At 48.7% G+C, this 26,698-nt stretch overlaps 1 protein-coding gene across 1 annotated transcript in view; it reads left to right on the top strand.

The window, feature by feature from the left end:
- DCAF6 (DDB1 and CUL4 associated factor 6) overlaps positions 1-26,698 on the top strand; it is a 53,853-nt gene that overhangs the window by 23,304 nt on the left and 3,851 nt on the right. Inside the window, exons 8-15 of the mRNA XM_038757598.1 lie at positions 804-863; positions 6,203-6,314; positions 9,573-9,688; positions 10,275-10,337; positions 10,780-11,104; positions 18,330-18,371; positions 23,935-24,073; positions 25,506-25,662. Coding sequence (XP_038613526.1) covers positions 804-863; positions 6,203-6,314; positions 9,573-9,688; positions 10,275-10,337; positions 10,780-11,104; positions 18,330-18,371; positions 23,935-24,073; positions 25,506-25,662 — 1,014 coding nt within the window. The remainder of the gene's footprint in view (positions 1-803; positions 864-6,202; positions 6,315-9,572; positions 9,689-10,274; positions 10,338-10,779; positions 11,105-18,329; positions 18,372-23,934; positions 24,074-25,505; positions 25,663-26,698) is intronic.

Here is a 26,698-nt window from a genome sequence, read left to right on the forward strand (position 1 = left end):
TGCTCTGCCCATAGTAAGCGTTCAATAAATGCCACTGATGAAGAACAGGCTTCTAAGTTCTTGCCAGAAGAAGGAATGTGAGCTGAGACTTCCAGATCTGCTTACTGGCTGCTGGGAAACACCCGACTCCCCCCGCTGATCCTAACCCTCCTGGTTCCTTTTGAGGTGGTGTGTACTAACTCAGTTGTGCTCTCCCAAGCACTTAGCACAGAGCTTTGCACACAGTAGGAGTGAAGCCTACAGTACAGTGCTGTACGGTACAGTGAGTACAGTGCTCTGCACATAGTAAGCGCTCAATAAATAAGATTGATGATGAAGCCGCTTGAGGGCAGGGATCATGTTCATGCATTCGTTCAGTCCTATTTATTCAGCGCTTACTGTGTGCAAACCACTGTGTTAAACGCTTGGGAGAGTACAATATAACAATAAATGGACACATTCCCCTCCCACAGTGAGCTTACAGTCTAGAGGGGGAGCGTCTGCTGACTCTGTCATCTCCTAAGTGCTCAGAACAGTGCAGGGATTGTCTCTATTGCTGAATTGTACTTTCCAAGTGCTTAATGCAGTGCTGTGCACATAGTAAGCGCTCAATAAATACGACTGAATGAATGAATAAGCACCTTGAGTCCACTAACTCTCATGTGCTCTTCCAAGCTCTTAGTTCGGTGCCGTGCCCGGAGCAAGCGCTCAATAAATGCTAGTGATTGATTTCAACCCCACCCTTTAACCTTTGGCTGACCGTAACATTGCTCTGCAGTTTTCTGCCGCTCGTTTTGTAAGCTGAAATCTCATTTTTGTTTCAGATTCTCCTTCCTCTGTGGTTAACAAACAGCTCGGATCCATGTCCCTTGATGAGCAACAGGGTGCGTGCCGTTGGAGATGGGCCACACCCATACCCATTTGTAGTTTCATCGTGTTGCTTCAATCGAGCCCTTTCTCTGTCGCTGGCTTTTCGAGTAGATAGATAAGCTGATATTCAGTCCTTCACAGAGTCAAGGGATACCAAGGAGAATTCCAGTCCAGAGCTGGACGGGAGTCAGAGGACCTGGGTTCTAATCTCAGCTCCGCCATTTGCCTGCCGTGTGACCTCGGGCAAGTCACTTCACTTCTCTGGACCTCAGTTTCCTGATCCAAACTGGGGATAGGATGTTCTCTCCCTCTTGTTCTGTGAGCGCCATATGTAACAGGGACCATATCCAATCTGATTATTTTGTACAGACCCCAGCGCTCAGCACAGTGCTTGGTACATAGAAAGCATTAATTAAGTACAATTATGATTAGTCGTAGTAGTATAAATAAGAGCAGGTCTCTTGAGTAGAGCGAGGTGATCTTTAACCAGTTAAATAAATTTCCGTTCCATTGGAGTGAGTCGGAAGTTTTTGCCTCACTTAATTTCGGTGGTAAGGAAGGGGTCAGAAAAGGCCTTTCCCATTTTGCAGTTGTAGAATTGGAGTGACAGGAAAGTTGAGGGACTTGGCTAAGATCCCAAAGGGAAAATCTTCATACCAGACCGGGGCCCTGCAGCCTATACCCACTGTGTTGGGATGTGGTTCATGCGGTCAAGTGTATTTTGGCTTGGAGTCAGAAAAGGATCAAGTCAAACTCATGGCTTTTATATCCAGGCTCGAACGACTCTTCGGGGTGCCTGGTTCCAGTTAGGATCAATTCCCAACCAATGGAAAGGGCATTTGATTTAGTTATAATAATAATGATGATGATGATGATGGTATTTGTGAAGTGTTTATTATGTGTCAAGCACTTTTCTAAGTGCTGGAGTAAATACAAGCTATTCCGGTTGGATAAATCCCTGTCCTATGTGGGGCTCATAGTCTTACAGATGAGGGAACTGAGGCACAGAGAAATTAAGTGACTTGCCCAGGGTCACACAGCAGCAAGTAGCAGAGCTGGGATTAGAACCCAGTTCCTTCTGATTCCCAGGCCTGTGCTTTATCCACTAGGCCGGGCTGCTTAAGGCACCGATTTATAAGCAGTGACTTGCAAGTTCTAATTCTCCTACGGAAATCAAATTATGCAGGGGAGAATTCTTCCTGACCCATTTGTCTCCGCCCTTCTGAATCCCTTCTTTGTGGAGCTGCAGGGGAATCACACCTTTCATTACTTTAATGAGCGGGCTGCAAGAAATCAGGATTTGCAGGCTTGTGAACCTGCCTTCTTGGACAGGTTCAGGGCTATAGCCAAAGTAATAATAATAATAATGGTAGTTGTTAAGCGCCTACTATGTTCCAGGCACCGTACTAAGCGCTGGGGAAGATTCAAGCAAATAGTGTTGGATGCAGTCCCTGTCCCATGTGAGGCTCTCAAGTCTCGAGACCTATTTTACAGATGAGGTAACTGAGGCCCAGAGAACTAAAGTGACTTGCCTAAGCAGCGTGGCCCAGTGGAAAGAGCTTGGGCCGGGAGCCAGAAGGACACCTGGTTCTAATTCTGGCTTCGCCACTTGTCGGTTGTGTGACCTTGAGCAAGTCACGTCACTTCTTTGCGCTTCAATAATCTCATCTGTAAAATGGGGATTAAGACCTTGAGCCCCATGTGGAACATGGACAGAGTCCGACCTGATTAGGGAAGCAGCGTGGCTCACTGGAAAGAGCCCGGGCTTTGGAGGCAGAGGTCATGGGTTCAAATCCCGGCTCTGCCCATTGTCAGCTGGGTGACTTGGGGCAAATCACTTAACTTGTCTGTGCCTCAGTTTCCTCATCTGTAAAATGGGGATGAAGACTGTGAGCCCCCCGTGGGACAACCTGATCACCTTGTAACCTCCCCAGAGCTTAGAACAGTGCTTTGCACATAGTAAGCGCTTAATAAATGCCATCATTATTAGTATTATTATTAGCTTCTATGTACGGCAGCTCTTAGTATAGTGTGTTAGTATAGTATAGTTAAGTGCTTAGTACAGTGCCCTGCACACAGTAAGCACTCAATAAATACGATTGATTGATTATAGTGACTAGCACATAGCGCTTAACAGATACCACAAAAAGGGTAATATATGTCCCTCCTTCACAGTTCCCTCTTTGTTTAGTGACAAGAAAAGGAAGTAGCTAGTGAGTCCTCTGTGTCTAAACTAGCTGAAGGAATATTTTGAGATTTTTATTTTTAATATTTAACATTATTCAGTATATTTAATATTAACATTTGCCCCATCTACCATAAGACTTGCATTTTTCTGGGTAATTTCCTTCTGGGTAGGTCGTGTCTACCTACTCAGCTATATTGTCCTCTCCCATCATTCAGCACAGTGTTCTGCCCAAAGTAAGCATCCAATAAATAGCATCATTTGAAAACCAATGTGCTGAATGTGGTGAGCTACCTAGTTCTTTATTGTCATCGTGCAGGGGATTCTGGGGCCAGGCTCTTTTTCTATATTATGGCTCACTTATGGTGGAAGAAAAAAAAAAAAGGGTGAGTTAAAACAGCTGGGGGTCAGAGGTCAGACAGACAGGGTCCGGGGTGGGTGGAGGGGAAGGGGGGTTGAGAGGGTGTGGAGCAGGAACAGAGACGGGGGGAAATAATAATAATAATTAGTAGTAGTAGTAGTAGTAGTATTAATAAATATGATTGAATGAATGAATGAATCCATGGGAAGGAACCCATCCCTGGCGGGGAGGGTCAGGTCACCTGGGTTAATGCGACTAAGCGCGTGGCTCAGTGGAAAGAGCCCGGGCTTGGGAGTCAGAGGTCGTGGGTTCAAATCCCGGCTCTGCCAATTGTCAGCTGTGTGACTTTGGGCAAGTCACTTCACTTCTCTGGGCCTCAGTTCCCTCATCTGTAAAATGAGGATTAAGACTGTGAGCCCCACGTGGGACAACCCAATCACCTTGTAACCTCCCCAGCGCTTAGAACAGTGCTTTGCACATAGTAAGCGCTTAATAAATGCCATTATTATCATTATTATTATTATTATAAATAACCAATTTCACATGTAAAAAATCAGGTGCAGGCTATTAGCCTGTGAGCCCCGTGTGGGACAGGGACCTGATTATCTTGTATCTATCCAAGCGCTTAGTACAGTAGCTGGCACAGAGCAAGTGCTCAACAAATTGGTCTTGTGGAAGCAAAGGATCCGCCTTCTTGAGGCCGAATGGTGACTGAACCCCATCCTAGATTTGTGTGACCTCGAGCAAGTCACTGCACTTCTCTGGGCCTCAGTTACTTCATCTGTCGAATGGGGGTTAGGACTTTGCTATTCCATTCATGCTGTTTGTGATTCAGTCTAGGGGGAACCCTTCTTAATTCGGCCTTATAAAAATGCTGATGACGTGGGTTATGGCAGGGATACCAACTCGGTTATTTCGTGCTCTCCCAAGTGGCCAGATGGGTGGGCTCGGGACCACGAAGGTGGCACAGATCGTCGGCCCGTGGGGGTCCGGGGGTGGGGAGAGGATCAGTTGTGGTTGCGAGGCTGTCGAAGGCAACTAAAATGTGTTGACCTGGGCCTCTCACGATGGAACCGCAAAGGCTGAACCTAAGTGTCTCACTGCAGGGCCATACCGTTGATTAGTTCCCTCTGCCGGATATTGAGGCGTGGGTAGAGCACGGGCCTGGGAGTAAGAAGGTCATGGGTTCTAATCCCTCAAAGTTCTTTGAGGGGAAGAATCGTATCTACTGAGTCCATTGTACCCTCCCGAGTGCTTAGCATACTGCTCTGCACACAGGAGGTGCTTGTGAGAAGCAGTGTGGCTTATTGGCTAGAACACGGGCTTTGAGTCAGAGGTCATGGGTTCAAACCCCGGCTCTGCCAGTTGTCAGCTGTGAGACTTTGGGCAAGTCACTTCACTTCTCTATGCCTCAGTGACCTCATCTGTAAAATGGGGATTAAGACTGTGAGCCCCCCATGGGACAACCTGATCACCTTGTAACCTCCCCAGCGCTTAGAACAGTGCTTTGGACATAGTAAGCGCTTAATAAATGCCATTATTATTATTATAGAACAAGGGCTTGGGAGTCCAAAGGACCTGGCTTTAATCCCTGCTCCTCCACATAACAATAATAATAATAATAATAATAATAATAATAATAGCATTTGTTAAGCACTTAGTATGTGCAAAGCACTGTTCTAAGCACTGGGGGGGCTACAAGGTAATCAGGTTCTCCCACATGGGGCTCACAATCTTAATCCCCATTTTACAGATGAGGTCACTGAGGCTCAGAGAAGTTAAGTGACTTGCCCAAGGTCACACAGCAGACATGTGGCAGAGCCAGGATTCGAACCCATGCCCTCTGACTCCCAAGCCACATATCTGCTGGGTGACCTTGGGCAAGTCAGTTAACTTCTCTGGGCTTCAGTTACCTCATCTTTAAAATGGGGATTAGGACTAGGAGCCTCATGTGGGACAGAGACTGTGTCCAACCTAATTAACTTGTATCTATCCCAGTGATTAGTACAGTGTTTGGCACCTAATAAGCGCTTAACAAGTAACATAATTATTACAGAGCTATCCGGCAGCTGAGCTACCCAAGGTCGATTATGTGAATGAGGTGTGACCCTGCAGGCTCCGAGGTGCAGGAATTAGAAGAGCTCCTAGAATTAGCGTTCTCCTACAGGTTCACAATTTAGTCTCCTTGGGGCTTTGAGGTCCTCAACTGAAAGCACGATGTGAATTCCAGCATTTTGAAACGACATAGCAACAGAATCCTAAGCGCAGGGCGATTTTGTTTGGGAGGCAAGGAAGCTAAAGGGTTGGGACTTAGTCAAGAAGGTCATCTCAAAGTCAGATTTTTGGGGCCGCAGAAAGCTTTAGAGTGTCTCTGATTCGACCCTTTTTGTCCTGACTGTGGGTTTTTATGTACATAGTATGTGCTTAAATACTACATTATCATCATCATCATCGAAATAAGCACACAAGTCCTTTTATCAGTTAATTTAGCTTTGCTGCTTAAGCACCGAGATGCCCGAGGCTCTTATTTGGAGCAGCGAAAACCTCCCTTCTACCCTGCTGGCCGCCCATATTAAAAATACAAACCATTTTGCCGTTGAAAGACTTGGAGCCCTCCAAAGGGCAACGGAACGGGCAAGATATCACAAACACCTTAATTTGGGGACAAAATAGAGCCGCAAAGACCTCTGCTTTCCATCATCCTGGGCTGTGGGAAATGTCGTCTTTTTTTTGTTGTTGTTTTTTCCTCCTCCTCCTCCTCCTCCTTCCCCTAAGCGATAGCGCCCTATGCCAAACTCTATTTGCAGAGAGCAGCAGTGAAAAGCTGAGCTCCAGGCCAGGCGAGCCAGTGTTAAGTTTGCACTACAGCACGGAGGGAACGACTACAAGCACGATAAAACTAGACTTCACAGATGAGTGGTAAGTCTGGCTCTTGGGGTTTTGTCTTTTGAGGTACAGGGGAGGAAGATTTTGTACCACAGCCGTCTACCGTAGAGGTGTTGTTCTAAATGGGAGGCGGCGGGGCCCGGTGGAAAAAGCACGAAAACTGCAAAGTCAAAAGACTCGGGTTCTAATCCGAGCCCTGTCGCCGGCCTGCTGGGTGACCCTGGGTAAGTCACTTAACCACTTGCAGCCCTCTGGTTCCTCAGCTGTGGAATGGAGAAAAGGTCCCCATTCTCCTCAACATTTCACGGTGTGAGGTGTCGTGTGTGTGTGTGTGTGAGTCCGAGCTGATAACCCTAGCACTTTACGTAGGCCCCTGGCACGCGGGAAGCACAAAATAATTTCGATCATTAATATAATTATTGCTACTAAGGATAGTCATTCGGTTTTGTTCCTTCTCTGGAGCCTCCCTTCCAGAATTCTATCCTGTGGTATATTCGGTCTTTTGTTATTTCAGGGTGGTAGCTATTAGTGGGGCTGAACAGTCAGTAGCAAGAAGCAGTTTTCTGTCATTTTTACTCATCATATAATTCACCAGGAAAATAGCCGCAGTCCTCAGTGTATTTTCAAGTTTCGGGCTGCTTTCTCTTTCATCTGGGGAATCACTCCGTAAGTCTCAAAGTGAAATGAAGGACTGGCAATATAAATGTCTGCTTTAAAGCAGGCAGGATGAACAGAAGACGTGAACGGGGAGAGAGTTTTGTTCCGGTATTAAAATGATCCCATAAAATCCAGTTATAGCTGTTTGCAGGGAAGCAGCACGGCTTAGTGGAAAGAGCACGGGCCTAGGAGTCATTCATTCATTCATTCATTCATTCAATCGTATTTATTGAGCGCTTACTGTGTGCAGAGCACTGTACTAAGCGCTTGGGAAATACAAGTTGGCATCACATAGAGATGGTCCCTACCCAACAACGGGTTCACAGTGTAGAAGGGGGAGACAGACAACAAAACAAAACATATTAACAAAATAAAATAAATAGAATAGTAAATAGTGAGGCAGAGGACCTAGGTTATAATCCTGGCTCCACCGCTTGTCTGCTATGTGACCTTGGGCCAGTCACTTCCCCTCTCTGGGCCTCGGTCTCCTCATCTGTAAAATGGGGATTTAATACCTGTTCTCCCTTCTACTAGCAAGACCTGGTTATCTTTTATCTGTACTAAGCCCGAGCTTAGTACAGTGCTTGGCACATAGTAAGTGCTTCACAAATGCCACAATTACTATAATTATTATCAGAGAATTATCTAAGAGCTTAGTTGTGATTGAAGCAGTGCTTATCCGATTCCTTTGATATTTTGGAAGTTGTAACATCACAACTTATTGTTTGTTTCACATTAGTTTTTCCCAGTTCCTTTGGTCATAGAAGCCAAAGAGTCTTAAAAAGAAATATGTATATTTCAGTCTTGCCCTGTCTTAGAAAAAAATGTAAGGAAACATCCAAATAGTAATTATGATACTTGTGAAGCGCTTACTATGTGCGAAGCACTATTCTAAGCACTGTGGTAGTTACAGGTTAATCAGGTCAGACACAGTCCCTGTCCCACATGGGGCTCACAGTCTAAGTAGAAGGGAGTAGGATTTAATCCCGACTTGACAGATGAGGTACCTGAGGCACAGGGGAGTGAAGCGACTTGCCCAAGGTCACACAGCAGACAAGTGATGCAATCAGGATTAGAACCCGGGTCCTCCGACTCCCAGTCCCAGGTTCTCTGCAGCAGGCCAAGCTGCTTCTCTTTGTTTTTCCTCCTTGTTTCAAAATAGAACCTCTGAGCTTGGATCTCTACTTATTTCTAAGTAAATATTTTCAGATTCTTCAGTTTGAAAATAGAATCACAAAGTGAGGTGCTGTGGTCAGAGGCTTATACTCAGGAGTGAAGTGTCAGGATTATTAAGGTCGCTTTTAAATCCATTTCTCATCCTTCAGTTAGTCTTGCTCCTCCTCCTTCTATTCCTCCTCTTCCTCCTCGTCATCACTGATATGTCCTGAGTACATGCTCTGCGTGGTGTGCGATTCTAGGCTCAATGTAGCTTACAATAAAAGTGGAGGACCAGGTCTCTGCCTTTAAAGAGATTTCAGGATCCTGATGGCTTTCAATCAATGCATTGATGGTATTTATTGAGCACTTACCGTGTGCCGAGCACTGCACTGAGCCCTTGGGAAAGTACAATACCATAGAGCTAGTAGGCATGATCCCTGTCCAGAAGGAGCTTACAGTCTCCATGGGAAGACAGACATTAAAATAGATTAGGGATAGGGAAAGTGTAGAGATAAGAATAGTTAGAGAAGCATTGGTACATAGCCAAATGCATGGTCGATAGGAGAGGAGGGCGGCTAGTGATTTTCTTGCTTAGGCATGTTTCTGTTCAACCAAATGGGAGATTTGGATCCTATCTCTCGACTCATGTCTCCCATATGAAAGTTTCTTAAAATAAGTGAGAACCGTGCATATAAATAGCTTCATTTAAAGCAAATGAAATCCAAAATCGTTCATTCAGATCCTGTCTCCCGGCTGGCTTTCCTTCATTCTTTAACATCTCGTTCTTCCCAGCCTGTTATTCTTGACTTTGTAAAATGGGAGATATTTTTTTCTCCCAATTACAGCTCTCCAATCTGTATATCAGAGATCGAGGGGCTTGTTCCAATATAATTGTATTACAGGCCTTTTGGAGAAATTCCTGAAGGAGCAAGCCCGAAAGGTCAGCAACGGCAATGCCATTGCGAGAGCATCCTTTTATTTGTTCTAATTGGGTTCCAGTGAGGGTCAGCCAGTGGTACTTACTGAGCACTTACTGTGTGCAGAGCACTGTACTAAGCTCTTGGGACACGTTCCCCGCCCTCAAGGAGCTGACGGTCTAGAGGTTGTCTCGTCCAGGAGTTGTCTTGGTGGTGGTGGGTTTTGGGGGGTGGGATTTACAATCGCTTCTGCAGCTTTTAGCCCTCCTTTCCCCTTCCCCAGCTCCCTTCTGCGTCGCCCTGATTTGCTCCTCTTTATTCATCCCCCCTCCTGGCCGCACAGCACTTATGACCATATCTGTCATTTATTTATTTATATTAGTGTCTGTCTCCCCCTCTAGACTGTAAGCTCGTTGTGGGCAGGGAATGTGTCTGTAGTATTGTTCTGTTGATCTCACAAGCTCTCAGTACGGTGCTCTGCACACAGTAAGTGCTCAGTAAATACAATCGATTGAACAAGTGAGGTTCTGAAACCAAGGTTGCCGTGTTTTGGGGCCAGGAGCAGTACAGCCTCAAGTTCCAGAGGAAGCGGCAGTCACTGCAAGCCGGAAGGTCAGGAAGAGGCCTTAATGACGTCGCTCCCGGGGCCGTCCAACACCGAGGACAGCCAAGCAGGTGACAGGTTTTCTTTTGCCGCTCTCTGAAAAACAAAATCCGCGGATTCCACCCAAATTCACACCGCCCTAGATAAAGGGCTCCCAATTCACCAGGACTCGCCCTGTTCCCCACGATTAAGCCATTCAGAATCAGTCAGTCATATTTATTGAGCGCTTACTATGTGCAGAGTGCTGTACTGAGTGCTCGGGAGAGCTTTTTTTCCCCTACAACTGGATTCTGGACATTTACACCAAGATCACGTCCAGTTTTGAAAGGGAGCCGTCACTGCTGTGAATCAGATAACGTGTCTGGGTTGTAGAACGGTCCTAGCCAAAGATTCGGTGAGAGAACAGAAATGCTTTACGGTTCCAAACCAAAGCCAGATGCTTCAGGAAGAGGGACAGATGTACTTTCTCCATGACTAAAACAGTGTCCTGGATCAAGTGGTGGCTCAGTAAATACCCCAACTACTTAAAAAGCAGAGTCGGCTCACCTCCCTCCCGAGTACCAGGTTAGTTCCTGGCTCGAGGTGGAGTGTTGATCGGGTGAAATGAGTTTCACTGACGGATTCATAAGCCGTAACGAGGACACGTTTCTATCCTAGGAGCTCCTGGAGAATCCCTGGAGGAGGCGGCAAAGGTTGAAACTCAACAACCAGAAGTTCCAGGTGGGTAACTGGGCTGGTTTTCTGCAGTTGCTTCAGAACACAAGCCTTCTGGAAAAGCGGTGTGGTCTAGTGGAAGGAACCCAGGACTGTGAGTCAGAGGTCATGGGTTCTAATCTCGGCTCCCCCACTTGTCTGCTGCGTGACCTTGGGGAAGTCACATCCCTTCTCTGGCCCCCGGTTACCTCATCTGTAAAGTGAGGATTGAGTGTGAGCCCCACAGGAATGATGTCCAAACTGATTGACTTGTAGCTACCCCAGTGCTTAGAACAGTGCTTGGCCCATAGTAAGTGCTCAACAAGGGCCATAATTATTATTATTATTCCCGGTGCCTCGTTTTCCTCGTCTTCAAAGTGGGGGTTCACTACCTTCTCTGCCCGTAACGATCTCATCGGAATGAGGTTGAATGAATGGTGTGTCCCAGGGGCCCTTTGTTTCCGGACAGTGCCAGCAGATAAAATGGCAGCCGATTCCCCGGGATCTGGCTCGGACGAGAGGATGGACCCGAGTCCGGGCAGCCCCGGCGAGATCCCCGAAGAAGCCCCTCCGAGCGGGAGCAGCGAAGAGCAGAGGGCCGGGCAGGCCGGGCCGGCGAGTGCAGCTGAACCGGAGAACCCCAGGGAAGAAGCCCAGGTGCCGAGCGAGTCCCCGGGGTCCGCTGGGAACGAAGACACGCCCACTAGGGCCTCCGCTTTCCAGGAAACGGACGACAGTGACGACGACGCGGTCCTAATCCCGGGGGCCAGGTATCGAGCTGGACCGGGCCACAGGTGAGTCGGCGCTCGGCTGACACGGTCCCGGGGGTGGTCACCCCCGGCCCTACTTCCCCAAATCCGACCCTCCCTTCAGTCGGTCCCAGACAGGTGGCCCAAACCTCGAGATCCAGGGTAGGAGAGCGCTGCAGGCCTCCTCGGGCCCGCTGTTTTGAAAACCAAGATTTCTCTTGGGTTAAGGCTGCTCGGAGACCGCTACAGGCTGCCTCAGGCCCTCCATCCTGAAAATAAGAGATTTCTCTCAAGTTAAGACCTCTAGGAGAGCGTTGCAGGCCGCCTCAGGCCCACCGTCTTGAAAATACAGATTTCCTCAGGTTAAGACCTCCCGCGGTGAGTTGCCCACTTTCCAGCCGGCTTGGGCCTCAAAAATATGATTAAGGGAGAATACCGTGGTGCTTGGAAAGGGGACTGGTTTAGGACCCCCGGGAGTTTCTCCTTTTGGGTCACCTCGTACGTTTCAGTGCTCGGAGGGATGACGGTCAGTGTAGCCCGCCCGGTTTGTTCAGGCCTGTGGAAATCTCTGTCTGGGGAGAATGAGCTTTACGTTGGCCATTTCTTCCGACCCCATTTCGAAGCAGGAGAAATAGCACCGAGTAACCGAGACACAGCGGATGTGGGTTGGCGTTACTGGGCCTCTCTCCGACTGTCTCTGGGATAAAAAGCTTCCATTCGGAAAAAAAGAGAGATCTTGCTCTTTTTCCTTCCTGCTTTGAAGCGCACTCATTTCAAACAAACTGTTATCCGCCTTCCCCAACGAAAAACAAAAGTGGTTTTGGCGATTGGAGCCTTTAAAGCTTTCCCACCCCCTTTTCACCCTCTCCCCAACCCTGACTGAATCTGGCCCCATCTCGGGGCCAGTTTAGACTGCAGGGAAAATTCCATCCTCTCCTCCCGCTTTGCCCCACGTGTAGCATTCCTGAATCCTAAACACATCACCTCTCACAGAACCTTTTCCCCGCTTCGCTCTCTGACCATCGGAGCCCTGGGAGGAGCATGCTGACGAAACCGTGCCTCCCGTACATTCCGTTGTTCGGCTAGGCGGCTATTTGGCCTTTACCACTGAGCAGCTTTAGATATGAACCAGAGACACCACGGGTTTGAAGGCGGATATAGACAGAAGTCCCAATTAGCCTCCCATGCGCATTATTCACTTAAAGTGGAAGTGTAAAAATAGCCCCGCCGCCACCCCATCTTTTTGTAGGGAATGCTTCATTTTCCCCAAATCATTGGGTTGTTTGGTTAAAGCAAATTCCCTCTGCTCCGGTATAGCGACTTAGATTAAAATTCCTAGTGATCCTTTCTCATCCTTCTGTAGCCCCGGAGCCTCACAATGCAACTGTTGCAGAGAGAGGAGCCTGGCTCTTTCTCTCTCCTCTCCATCCCCCGACCTTGCGTCTCCCTTGGATTCCAAAGGTCTTCCCAAAGACAATATAGAGCCAGGACTGAAAGTTTGAAAATCAGAAAGAAATCAGGCCAGGTGACCTGGAAAGAACAGGATGGCTTGTTACCATCCTGGATCTCAATGGGTATGGGTATGGTTGAGGACACTACTTTCAGATGGTCTACACAAATGAAGGTGAAACAATTACTGGCACCTACTAGGTGTCCGCTGGGAAGACTGCTACAAAAACCACTTAAAATAGAAGCAGAGAAGCAGCCTAGGGGAAAGAGTGTGGGTCTGGGAATCAGAGGACCTGGGTTCTAATCCCAGCTCTGCCAGTTATTTACTTTGTGACCCCAGTCAAATAATTTCACTTCTCTGTGCCTCAGTTTTCTTGTTCTCCTTCCTGCTTAGACTGTGAGCCCCGGGCGGGACAGGGACTGGGTCCAACCTAATCAACTTAGATCAATCAATCGTATTTATTGAGCGCTTACTACGTGCAGAGCTCTGTACTAACCGATCTACCCCAGCACCTAGAACAGAGTTCGACACATAGTACCATTAAAAAATTAACCATTAACAAGTACCGTTAAAAAAAATAAAATTTAATATGTCCCATTCCCATTATCACATAGAGGGCCCCGGGGGCGGTCTGTGGAAGCGACTCCAGGAGCAGAATTCACCCGGGGTTCACCAAGCACTTTAGTTCTTACCATCGTGAAGATGGGGCAACCGAGGAACCAAGATGATCGGTGCGACCTCCTGAGCATTACAAGTTGACAGTAGAAGCCGGATCTTCTGATTCGGTAGCCGAACATTTGAGAAAGCAGAAGGCTAATTGGGAGCAAACTAGGGCCATCCCCTCCCCGGCCCATCTAGATGGGGGTTGGGGGTGGGGGGTGATCAAATCTCCTGCCTGACTAAAAGCTCGTTGGGGGCAGGAAACGTGTCTACCAAGTCTGCCGTCCCCTCCCAAGTGCTTACTACATAGTAAGCACTCAGTACATTCCACTGATTGATCGATAGGCTTGAGGGGTAGTTTCCAGTTTCCCCACAGTTCGCCTCCTGCTTTCTCTCTGATGTCACCCCTTTGTAGGACAGAGACTGTGTACCACCTGATGATCTTGTATCTACCCCAACACTTAGTACGGTGCCTGACACATAATAAGCGCTTATTAAATACCACAACTATTACTAATATTAGTCAATCAGTCATATTGAGTGCTTACTGTGTGCAGAGCCCTAGACTAAGCGCTTTGGAGATTACACTATAACAGACACATTCCCTGCCCACACCAAGCATAGTGATGATGATAATAATTATTGTGGTATTTGTTAAGCCCTTACTATGTGTGCCAGGTACTGTACTAAGTGGTGGGGTGGATACAAGCAAATCAGGTTGGACACAGTCCGTGTCCCACGTGGGGCTCACAGTCTCAATCTCCATTTTGCAGATGAGGGAAGTGAGGCACAGAGAATTGAAGTGACTTGCCCAATATCACAAAGCAGACAAGTGGCAGAGCTGGGATTAGAACTCATGACCTTCTAACTCCACGGCCCGTGCTCTAAGCAGACATTAATATAAATAAATTACCGATATAGCATTACTATTGTGCAACAGTTGGTAGGCATGCTCCCTGTCCAGAAGGGGCTTCCAGTCTAAAATAATCCCTTGGGATTCATCACACGCTTAGTGCAGATGCGTTTCTTTCCATTTTGCTCTTCCCTCCTTCAAGTCTCAGTGGGCACCCCCCTCCTCCTGTTGTGGAGTTTGGTGAACATCCGTGGGGTCCATGTTCTCCATTTGGTGGGGTCTGTCTTCTCCTTAGTCACCCCACCTTGGTTTTATAGGCCTCAGTCCTGCCCCTTCTAAGCCCAGAGAGTTGTAATTCCTTTCCAGCAGCTGACCGCAAAAAATAAAAGTCGTTCATGACTCAAGGAGAAAAATTCATAACTTAATAATAAGGTATTCTTCAAGCCTGTAAGCTTGTCATTGGCAGGGAATGTGTCAGATTGTTACATTGTCCTCTCTCAAGTGCTTAGCGCTCTACACACAGGAGGTACTCGATAAATACGACTGACTGGCTGATAAGACAAGATTCCTAGAGGAATTTTTGTCTCCGGAAAGGCCTTTAGGGGACCCATATTCACCAGCTAAAAGCATCGGCTTCAACTCTGCCCCCTTCCCATTATATCACCCGCCCTCAAAGTCTGGGGTGGGTTTCAAGATTGGGATGAGAAGCCCCCCTCCAACCAGTGGCTTCAGTGCTTGTCGAGTCTTTCCTCCTCGTGGGGGTAAGGGGAAGGGTCTAGGGATGAGCAGTCAAGGTGCCCTGATGTCCGACCCGGCCCAGTTCCTGGCCAAGGGTGGAGAAGCAGCGTGGCTTAGTGGCTAGAGTCCGGCCCTTGAAGTCAGAAGGTCATGGGTTCTAATTCCCAGTTCCTCCGCTTGTCTGCTGTGGGACCTCAAGCGGGTCACTTCACTTCTCCGGGCCTCAGTTGCCTCATCTCTAAAGCGGGGCTTGAGACTGTGAGTCCCAAGCGGGACAGGGTCTGTGTCCAACCCGATTTGCTCATAACCACCCCAGAGCTACGAACAGTGCCTGGCACATAGTAAGCACTTAACAGCTATCATAATTATTATTATTAAAATAAATTTCAGAATAACCGCTGCTCTTTTGACAAAGGTCAGCATGGGACAGTCTCAAAATCAAGCCAGATTGAGGCCCAAGTAGGCGAGACCGAGCGTGTCTACATTAGGATTCTCCCCAAAAGTTTTCTTTTTTGCCAGAGGGCTGAGGAGATCCTGGTTCCGCATTCTACTTTTGGGGACCGAGTGAAGCGTGGGAAGGAAATGCTTTGGAAGCAAGTTCTAAACGACTAATCTAAGGATTTCAGATGGCCTGTCTGGCTGATTAACTGAAGCGGCGCTTCTCCTGAAATGTAACAGGAGGCTCCTGTGGTAGCGTGGGCTGCTATAGCAGGGTTTGCCATCCCCTGCAATGCCCGGCTGCCCCGCAGAGCAGTGCCCGGTGGTATTAAAGATGGTGGCCCCTGGTGCTCTGGGGCCTCGTTGGCACGGCAAACCCTTGCATCTTGGATCGATCGATCAGTTGTATTTATCGAGCGCTTACTGTGTGCAGGTGACGCAGGAGCAGTGCGTCCCCAAGAGGGGAGCCCCCCCGGTTCTAGAGCAGACAGGCTCTCCCCTCCATCATCATCATCATCAATTGTATTTATTGAGCGCTTACTGTGTTCAGAGCACTGTACTAAGCGCTTGGGAAGTCCAAGTTGGCAACATCTAGAGACAGTCCCTACCCAACAGTGGGCTCACAGTCTAAAAGGGGGAGACAGAGAACAAAACCAAACATACTAACAAAATAAAATAAATAGAATAGATATGTACAAATAAAATAAATAAATACAGTAACAAATATGTACAAACATATATACATATGCCAAGACCTGCACATCTTTGGCTCAGTGGAAAGAGTCCGGGGCCTAACTCCGGGATGGAATGGAAGGGAAGAGAGGAAAAAGGAATCAGGGACCCAAGGCAAAATCCCAGGGCCAGGGATTATTAGGGAGGAGGAAAGGAGAAGGAGACTCAGCAGTGCCTATAATGAAGCAGCGTGGCTCAGTGGAAAGAGCGCAGGCTTTGGAGTCAGAGGTCATGGGTTCAAATCCCGGCTCCACCAATCGTCAGCTGTGTGACTTTGGGCAAGTCACTGAACTTCTCTGTGCCTCAGCTACCTCATCTGTAAACTGGGGATTAAGACCGTGAGCCCCCCCCGTGTGGCAACCTGATCGCCTTGTAACCTCCCCAGCGCTTAGAACAGTGCTTTGCGCATAGCAAGCGCTTAATAAACACCATCATTATTATTATTATCTTCCCTGGTGCTTTGGCCGGAGGGGACGGACACGGTCAATCCCCAGGACGTTCTAAAACAAAATCAGAAAGGAGAAGGAAAAGATAATCGTCAGGGACGTCCTTCGGAGGACTAAGCGCATTTTGGATATCTCGGAAATACGGTCCCTCGTAAAAAGAGGTCTGTCTTTGAGGGTACGTGGTGTGTGCTGCGAAATTCAGCTGCGTTAGGGAATGGTGGTGGCCTGGTGGATTCTCAGGTAGGGTAACTGATTATCCTCTCTCTCTCTGTCCCATCTTTTTCCCTCCCTCTCCTCTCTCCTTTTCCCTCTCCTCTCTCCCTCCTCTTTCTCTCTCCCCCTCCTCTTTCTCTCTCTCTCCCCCTCCTCTTTTTCTCTCTCTCCCCCTTCTCTGTCTCTCTCTCTGTCTGTCTCTCTCTCCTCTCTCTCTCTCTCCCTCTCTCCCCTCTCTCATTTTCCCAATCCATCCTGGGCATTCATGGAAGCTCCCCCAAGCAGATAGTGTGGGAAAGCCCTTTGACTCCCCGAGCCACCCACTCTGTAGTAGTTAGATTATCCCTTCTCTCGCCAAGGAAAAGAGGCCACTCTTCATTTATGAAAGAAAAGTCTCCACCCACTACCCCCGGCTGCCATGACACCCCTGGCCCTCGCCTAAAGGGAAAGTAAATCGTCAGTGGGCACCTACCTGGGTTTAGCTTCCTTAGAAGCAACACAGCAAGGATCTGGGAATCAGAAGGACCTGGGTTCTAATCCCGGCTCTGCCGCTTGTCTGCTGGGTGACCTTGGGCAAATCACTTCACGTCTCTGGGCCTCAGTCACCTCATCTGAAAATGGGGATTGAGACTGTGAGCCCCAGGTGGGACAGGGACTCTGTCCATCCCGATTTTCGTGCTTTATGTAGTTAGTGCTCGACAAATACCATTAAAAAAACAACCCAACACTTCTCTGTGCCTCAGCTCCCTCATCTGCAAAATGGGGGCTTCAGTACCTGCTCTCCCTCCCCCTTAATTGTGGTATTTAGATTGAGAACCCTATATAGGACCTGATAGAAGCGGCGTGGCTCAGTGGAAAGAGCACGGGCTTGGGAGTCAGAGGTCATGGGTTCAAATTCCGGCTCCGCCAATTGTCAGCTGTGTGACGTTGGGCAAGTCACTTAACTTCTCTGTGCCACAGTTACCTCATCTGTCAAATGGGGATTAAGACTGTGAGCCCCAAGTGGGACAACCTGATCACCTTTTATCCTCCCCAGCGCTTAGAACAGTGCTTTGCACATAGTAAGCACTTAACACATGCCATCATCATTATTATTATTATTATCTTGCATTTGCCCCCGTGGCACATAGTAAGCGCTTTAACAGATACCACATTTATCAAGATCATTTCCACATTTCAGGAGAGTGTCTCTGGCGTATATTTAAAACATTAAAAGAAACCGACCATCGGGTCCCAGCCACTAGCAGGGAACGGGTCTGCCAACTCTGTTGTCTTCTCCCAAGAGCTTAGTACAGCACTGCACACATAGTAAGCACTCAATAAATGCCACTGACGATGATGGTAGCGATGATGACCAGGCACCCCGAGGGGGCATTCAGACTCCCTCATCCCCTAAATTCTCCTCCACCCTGCCTTTAAAGACTTCAGGAAGATTAGCGGCCAACCGGTGGCGCGGCCGATACCATTCGAACCCCGAGCCCTGCGGGTCAGTAGATGTTACACGGCCTTTGAGGCAGCCTGGTGGGGGGTTTTTTGGAGGGGGGTGGCTGGGGGCGGGGGAGAGATCCTGGGGATGAGACACCCCTTGGAAGGGAGTAATTAGCCCTTTTTGAAACCCAGTGAGCTGTCCTTTCCTTCAAATGAGATGGTTAATTATGCAGGCGGAGACCTTAGCAGTTGATATAGCCGCCACTACCGGGCTTTTGTGAATGACTGCAGTTATTGTGTTCCCTTCACTAGATTTAATGTCAGAGGAACAGCAGTAGGTGATAGAATAATGAGGTAATTCAATATGTTCCTTTGCCCCTTCCTTCCCCCCGCCGCCATTGGCTCTGCCAGGCCTTCACCTTCCACCGCTAACCACCTTTCCTATTAACACCTAGTACTTCTGAGCATTGTGAAGCAGGTTGCTTTCTGAACTGCATTTATCTGCATGCACTGCATGGGCCCAGTGTGGGGGAAAGAAATAACGATTGAGCCGATGCAGTGAAACGCTCACTTGTCTTGTGTGTCGCAAGAGCACGGGACTGGGTTCTAATTCTGGCTCCGGCCCTGCTGCCCCTTGGCTGCTGTGTGACCTTTGGGGAAGTCACTTCACTTCTGCGGGCCTCTATTTCCTCGCCTGTAAAATGGGGATTCAGCAACGGCTTGGGAGTGAGAGGTTCTAATCCCGCCTCCTCCACTTGTCTGCTGTGTGACCTTGGGCAAGTCACTTAACTCCTCTGTGCCTCTTACCTCATCTGTACAATGGGGATCGAGACTGTGAGCCCCACGTGGGAGAACCTGATCACCTTGTATCTACCCCAGCGCTTAGAACAGTGCTTGGCGCATAGCGCTTAACAAATAGCATAATCCAAGCGCTTAGTACAGTGCTCTGCACACAGTAAGCACTCAATAAATACGATTGAATGGATGCCCGTTCTTCCTCCCTTGAAGGCTGTGAGCTCCGTATGGGACAGAGACAGTGTTTGGAACTGAGAATCTGGTGTCCTTCCCAGCATGAAGCATAGTGCTGCCCAGGAAACACTGAATAAGTATCATTTTTAACTATAAAACCACGTTTGAAAGGCAGCACATTGATTTCTTTAAGTTATCGAATACCACAGCCGTTTGATTTGTGTTTTTGAAAGGATAACTCCTGAATTCTGTGGTACTGAACTGCAGTTTCGTGCACCTAGATTATATTATTTAGAGACAGTATTTTTGTATCGAGAAGCCAGTGGCATTAGAGAATGGAGCCTTTTTTTTTTTTTTTGACCATCAGAATTAAGAGTATTGGTTTTGGAAAAGAACACCTCTCTTTGTGTAGCTGTGCCATGCTGAGGAATCCAGTAAATTGGTCTCCTGTAGTGCGATATCAGATTATCTCCAGAGCACCAGACAAAGCTGGATTTCTAATCCCCCTCCCCCAGGTCTGTCTCTGATCCAGGAAACCAGAGTGGAGTTGAAGGAAAGAGGTTTCATGCCACAGCTAGGCCACGGATCAGTAGAATTGTAAAAGGGTCACAGGTGTCGGAGCTGGTGTCATGGCCTTTCTAAGAAGACGGGAGGGAACGGCAAGACAGGCTTCCTGGAGGATGGGAGGGTAGAACAGAGATTTGAAGGAGGAGAAGTATGGTATGATTGTTATTATATTTGTTTAAAGCGCTTGCTATGTGTCGAGCACTGGTCTAAGCACTGGGGACCATACCAGTTAATGGGGTTGGACCCAGTCCCTGTCCCACACCGGGCTCCCAGCCTAAGTAGGAGGGGGAACCGGTATTTGATTCCCCATTTTACAGTTGCGGGAACAGCCTCAGAGGAAGCGAGGTGACTTGCCCAAGGTCACAAAATAGGCAAGTGGCAGAGCCGGGATTAGAACCCAGGTCCTCTGTCTCCCAGGCCCGGGTCCTTCCATTGGACCACACTGCTCTTTGTTATGTACTTATTGCATGCCAAGCAGTATGCTGAGCGCTGGCCAAGATAATCATATCAGGCCCAGTCCCTGTCCCATATGGGGGTCACTTCATTCATTCATTCATTCATTCAATCATATTTATTTATTGAGCACTTACTGTACTAAGCATTTGGGAAGTACAGGTCGGCAACATATAGAGACGGTCCCTACCCAACAACAGGCTTAATGGTTCCATGGGGTAAATGAGCGAACACTTAAGCGCATATCTGTAATTTTATTTATTTGTATTGATGTCCGTCTATACCCCTCTAGACTGTAAGCTCACTGTGGGCAGGGAATGTCACTATTTATTGTACTTTCCCAAGCGCTTCGTACAGTGCTCTGCACACAGTAAGCACTCAGTAAGTCCGATTGACGGAACACGGACAGGCCATGTGACTCGAGGGGGACAGGAAATCAGTTCATTCGTCTGAAGCGAGAGGGCTTCATCGTGGAGAGCAGTAAGAGATGAGGGTGGCTAATTTATAGCAGAGGGTGGCGGATCAATCAATCCATCGTACCTATTGAGCGCTTACACTGTGCAGTGCACTGTATTAAGCGCTTGGGAGAGTGCGCTGTAACAGTTGGTAGACAAGTTCCTTGCCTACAGCAAACTCCCAGTATAGAGGGGGAGACAGACAGTAATACGAATAAATAAATTACGATTGTGCACGTAAGCGCTGTGACAATGAGGAGGGGTGAATAAAGGGTGCAAATCTGAATTCAAGGGTGACGCAGAAGGGAGAGGGAGAAGAAGAAATGAGGGCTTAGTGGACAAATGGTTTAGGACTTGACCTTCCTTAGTCGGTTTGAATATGCAAAGTAATCAGGAGCCTCTGTTGGGTATTATTATTATGGCATTAGTTAAGTGCTTATTATGTGTCAAACACCGTGCTACACACTAGAAAAGACACAAGATAATCAGCTCAAAATGCAGTCTTTGTCCAACATGGGGCTCACAGTCTAAGTAGGAGGGAGAACAGGCATTGAATCCCCATTTTACAGGTGAGAAAACAAGAAGTCGGACTGGGTTCTAATCCCCATTCTGCCCCTTGCCTGCCGTGTGATCTTGGGCAAGTCACTTCACTTCTCTGGGCCTGTTTTCTCATCTGTAAAATGGGGATCCGGTGTTCATTCTCCCTCCTACTTAGACTGTGAGCCCCATGTGGGACAGGAACTCTGTCCAACTGATGATCTCGTATCTACCCCAGGGCTTAGTACAGTGCTTGGCTCAGAGTAAGCGCTTAACAAGTACCACCATTATCGTATGTGTGGATTGGGGTACTTGGAAGAGTAGGAATGGGTATCAGTAGGAAACAGACCATCATCATCATCATCAATCGTATTTATTGAGCGCTTACTGTGTGCAGAGCACTGTACTAAGCGCTTGGGAGGTACAAGTTGGCAACATATAGAGACAGTCATCATCATCAATCATATTTATTGAGTGCTATGTGCAGAGCACTGTACTAAGCGCTTGGGAAGTACAAATTGGCAACATATAGAGACAGTCCCTACCCAACAGTGGGCTCACAGTCCCTACAAGAAGTAACTCTCCCAAGCCACAGAGGGTAGCATCACATTTTGAACCTTGAGGGGTTTGGGGGTGTCCCTGTCCAGAAAAAATAAGAACACTGTCCGACACCCCCATCTCTGTCTCTGGGTTTTTTGGGGGCAGCGTGGATAGTGATTCTGGCTTTTAGGTGGGGATAGCTGGGTTAGGGTCCGTGGATTTGGGGGACACAGTTGAGGTAGGATCATTGGGTGTGGGGGAGACGGGGTAAGGCCACCGGATTTCGGGGAGAGAGTTGGGGTAGGGTCTCTGATTTCGGGGGACCTAATTGGGGTAGGATCATTGGATTTGGGGGAGACAGGGAAGGGCCACTGGCTTTCAGAGGAGACAGTTGAGGGTAGGGTCACTAGCTTCCCAGAGTTTGGGGTGGTGGCGGTGGTTTCCTTTTGTACCAACCAGGTGACCACCCTCCTCCCCTTCCCTAGCCGGTTCCCAGTGCTCTCCCTCCGGTCCCGTGCCCGCCCCAGGATCTCTCCCCGTAACAGCAAACTTTCCCCCCGGCCGGCAGCGATCCCGGCACCGCTGGGGCAGGAGGAGAACGGCTTGGCCTTCAGCCGTCTCCCCGCCCGAGCGGTCTCCCCCTCTCAGGCCCTCTGGCTCAATGGCCGCATCTCTTCTCTGCCAACGACTGACCCTGCGAGCCGCACGAGACACTTCCCGAGCCACGGCCCATCTCCCCAGTGGTCTTCATCGAGTGCTTGCTGGGTGCAGAGCACCGGACTAAGCACTCAGCGCCGTGGCGGATTCCAAAGGACACGGGACCCTCCATTTTCCTGGAAACCATGGGCAAAAGGGAGACCGGTGGTGGTGAAAGCCACCCATTAATACTTAATCCCTTTACGGGTGGGGAAGGTACCCCTTCTCCGCTTTGCACTTCTCAAACGTTTAGTACAGTGCGTTGCCCCCAATGGGTGCTAGATTCCCACTATTACCGCCCCCTCCACCCCCCCACGTTACTCCCAATGCCTGTCCCTGGTAAGCTCACTGTGGGCAGGAAACGTGCCTGTTATACTGTAGTCTCCCAAGCGCTTAGTACGGTGCTCTGCACTCGGTAAGTGCTCAGTAAATACCATTGATTGGCATCCCACAGAGCCTCCCGGCCCCTAAAACCTGTCTTTTCGCACCCCCAATCCCCAAGCTGGCCTGGGGGGTCTCGGAAGACATCGCCCCACCTCACGGCCGGAGACACCATACGGGGCCTGGTGAATCGAGCCCGGGCTTGGGAGTCAGAAGGACCTGAATTCTAATCCCGCCTCCTCCACTCATCTGCTCTGTGACCTTGGGCAAGTCACTTTTTTTCGCTGGTCCTCGGCTCCCTCCTCTGTAAAATGGGGATTAGACTGTGAGCCCCGTGTGGGACAGGGACTGTTTCCAACCCAATTTGCTTGTATCCACCCCAACACTGAGTATAGTGCGCATAGTGATTATTATTATTGCCACAACTCGGTTTTTTTGTCCTCTCCCAAGTGCTCAGTACAGTGCTCCACACCCAGTAAGCGCTCATTAAAAACCCTCGTTCGATGGGTCGGTCGACGGGCCCGGCCTGTTTAGATCAAATTCTAACCCCGGTCCTCCGCTCGGCCTGCCACTCACCCAGAGCAGAGCGTGGCCGCGAAGTAGACGTGCAGCCAGCGAGTAATCGTCTGCTTCCCTGCCCTTTCCCCATTTCTCTGTCAGGGCGGCATGAAGCAGTGAGAAGCAGCGAGGCCTAGTGGATAAAGCATGGGCCTGGGAATCAGAAGGACCTGGGTTCTAATCCTGACTCCGCCACTTATCTGCTGTGTTAACTTGGGCAAGTCACTGTCCTGTGCCCGTGAAATGGGGATTAAGACTGTGAGCCTTAGGTGGGACAGGGACGTTTCCAACCCGATTACCTTGTATCTACCCCAGCGCTTAGTACAGGGCTTGGCACATCATAAGTCCTTAAATACCACTATTATTATTATTATTATCAGGGCAGACACGGAGCGGCCGAGGGGATCGTCCGTCCCCTTGAAGCCGACGGTCTCCCCAGTCTTTGCCTGCGTCTAAACAACTGTCGCATGCCCTTCCCCGTCCCTTCCCCCGACCCCGGGAAACCTCCTCCACTAAAACCGTGTAGCTCAGGTAACCCCACTTTAGCCTGACCTCCTGTCCCCGTCACATCCGGGGGTCCCGCGAAGGGCCAAGCGACCGGGCTAACGTCATTCGAACGCTCCCGTCCCCGAGCCGTTCCCTCGGGAAACCCTGTGCGACCCCTCCGGTGACCTCTAAGCCCTGTGTTCTGTATGTGTGTGTGTGTGCGTGTGTGTGTGCGCGCATGCTTGCGTGCTCGTGTGCGTGCGTGTAATCCGTAGACGCTCCGCCGTGGCCCGCATTCAGGAGCTCTTCAGGAGGAGGAAAGAGAGAAAAGAGATGGAAGAATTGGATACCCTGAATATCAGACGGCCCCTAGTAAAGATGGTCTATAAGGGTCATCGCAACTCCAGGACCATGGTACAAAACGCCCCCCATCCCATCCCTCCCCCGCCAAGACCCCGGGTGGGCCTGGGGTGGGGGGAAGGGGCACTCGGTCCTGGGCGGGTTAAATCCATCAGCGGGATTTATTGAGCGCTCATGGCGGACAGAACGTCTTCAGTCATTTGATCGTATTTATTGAGCGCTTACTGTGTGCAGAGCACTGTACTGAGCACTTGGGAGAGTACAATACAGCAGTAAAGAGTGACATTTTCTGCCCACAATGAGCTCGCCGTCTAGGAAAGCATCACAAGAACAGTGCAGCAGTAAATCAGTTGATCAATCAGTGGTATTTATTGAGTGCTTACTGTGTGCAAGAGCACTGTTCTAAGCACTTAGGAGAGTCCAAGAGAATTAGCAGACACGTTCCCTGCCCTAAATGGGCTTACAGTTTAGAGGAGGAGACGTTAATATGAATGATTTACAAAAATTGAAAGTACATAAGTGCTGTGGGGTTGGGACGAATATCAAGTGTCCAAAGGTCACAGATCCAAGTTCAGTAAAGTAGAGAGAGAGAGAGAGAGAGAGAACAGCCCGGCCTAGAGGAAACAGCACTAAGGTCAAGAGTTCTAATCCTGGCTCTGCCACGTGCCTGCTGTGTGACCTCGGGCGAGCCACAGCACTTCACTGGGCCTCAGTTACCTCATCTGTAAAATGGGAATGGAGACTATGAGCCCCACATGGGACAGGGATTGATTTTGCTTGTGTCCACCCCAGCACTTAGCACAGTTAAAAAGTAAGCACTTAACAAATACCACAATTATTATTATTATTATTATTATTACTAAAAGCAGTGGTTGGGCTCTGTAAAACCTAATGCAGGGGGGAGTAAAGGTTTAATTATTGCTTTGAAAGGGTTTGAAGAAGAAATGCCATCTCCCCATTACCCCAAGTCCACACCTGCCCCCCATCTCTAACCACCACCACCCCGCCCCCCCGAGAACCTTCAACGGTCCCCTCATCTGTGATTTTATCCAAACCTCTCCAATTCCATATAAATTAATCCTCTCCTATCTCCTACTGTTCTTAGAAGTCTTTGACTTTTTTTTTTTGGCCTGGTATTTATTAAGCGCCTATGTATCAAGCACTGTTCTAAACGCCGGGACAGATACAAGTTAATCAGGTCACACGCAGTCCCTGTCCCGCATGGGGTTCACAGTGTAATTAGGAGAGAGAACGGGTATCGAATCTCCATTTTCCAGGAAACTGAGGTCCAGTGAAGTGACTTGCCCAGGGTCACCCAGCAGGAATCAGCAGAGCCGGGATTAGAACCCATGACCTTCTGACTCCCGGGCCCCAGCTTTTTCTACCAGACCATGGCGTTTCTCTCGCTTTACGTAGTTCCTGCTCCAATCTCCAGGAGACTGGAGGAGAAGGGTGAACATTTCCGATTTTCGTCTCTTCACGCCAGATCAAAGAAGCCAATTTCTGGGGGACGAACTTCGTCATGAGTGGTTCGGACTGCGGCCATATTTTCATCTGGGACCGCCACACGGCTGAGCACTTGATGCTCCTGGAAGCCGATAACCACGTGGTCAACTGTTTACAGCCTCACCCGTTTGACCCAAGTAAGCCGCATTCATCCGTTCAATAGTATTTAGTCACTGCTTACTTCGTATCCACCCTAGTGCTTAGTACAGTGCTTGGCACAAAGTAGTTGACAGATGCTGTTCTTATTATTGCTATTAAACCCGGGATTCAGTACCTGTTCTCCTTTCTACTTAGATTGTGAGCCCTGTGTGGGACAGGGATTGTATCTGGCCTAATGATCTTGTAACTTTCCCAGTGCTTAGAAGAATACATGACACATAGTAAGCCCTTAACAAATACTACTATTATTATTATTAATTTATATTATTCTTATCTGCCGGTCCTGGTTTCAGCACCCAAGGGTCATGGGCAGTTTAGGCCCTCTCCATCCGGATTGTAGTTTCGTGCTCTCTGGCTTCCCCTTAAAGAGTCTGTCTACTTTGGGCCCCTTGGCGTGACCAAGATCATCCCTCTTTACTTGCGTTGAAAATTCCGGCCCGCTAGAACTAGAAAGGGCAAGAATGGGAACAGAATGTAGAGGGTGAATTTTTGAGGGCTTACCCAAGGCCTACCATATTGCTGTCTGTAATCATATTAATAATTAGGGCATTAAATGTTTACTACGTATCCAAAGATGGGATAATCCTAATGTCTGGGGTAGCCATTGCTTTCTCTTTTCCATACATTCATTCAGTTGTATTTATTGAGTGCTTACTCTGTGCAGAGCACTCTACTCACTGCCCTGAGCACCAGGGTGGATAAAAATTCAGCAGATCAAGTCCCTGCCTAAAATCCAAAAGGAGCCTGGAGTTTCCTCCCATTTTACAGAGGAGGAAACTGATCCCCAGTGAGGATGTGACTTCACCAAGGTCACCCCACAGGCCACAGGCCCCTGGTCTTTTCCACGAGGATGAATCCATCGGAGCAAACTCCTAGGGAGCCCACTCTTGCTTCCCACTCAGACTTGCACTCGGGATTTCCAAAAGAGCCTCAGAAGAGAACACGTAAAGTAATTTTTCGTAGCCCGGTGGTTATGACCTAGGGAACTTGCAATAAATCACCATCCAGAAAAGA

This window comes from Tachyglossus aculeatus, chromosome 16 (genome assembly GCF_015852505.1).
Source record: "Tachyglossus aculeatus isolate mTacAcu1 chromosome 16, mTacAcu1.pri, whole genome shotgun sequence".
Lineage (NCBI taxonomy): Eukaryota > Metazoa > Chordata > Mammalia > Monotremata > Tachyglossidae > Tachyglossus > Tachyglossus aculeatus.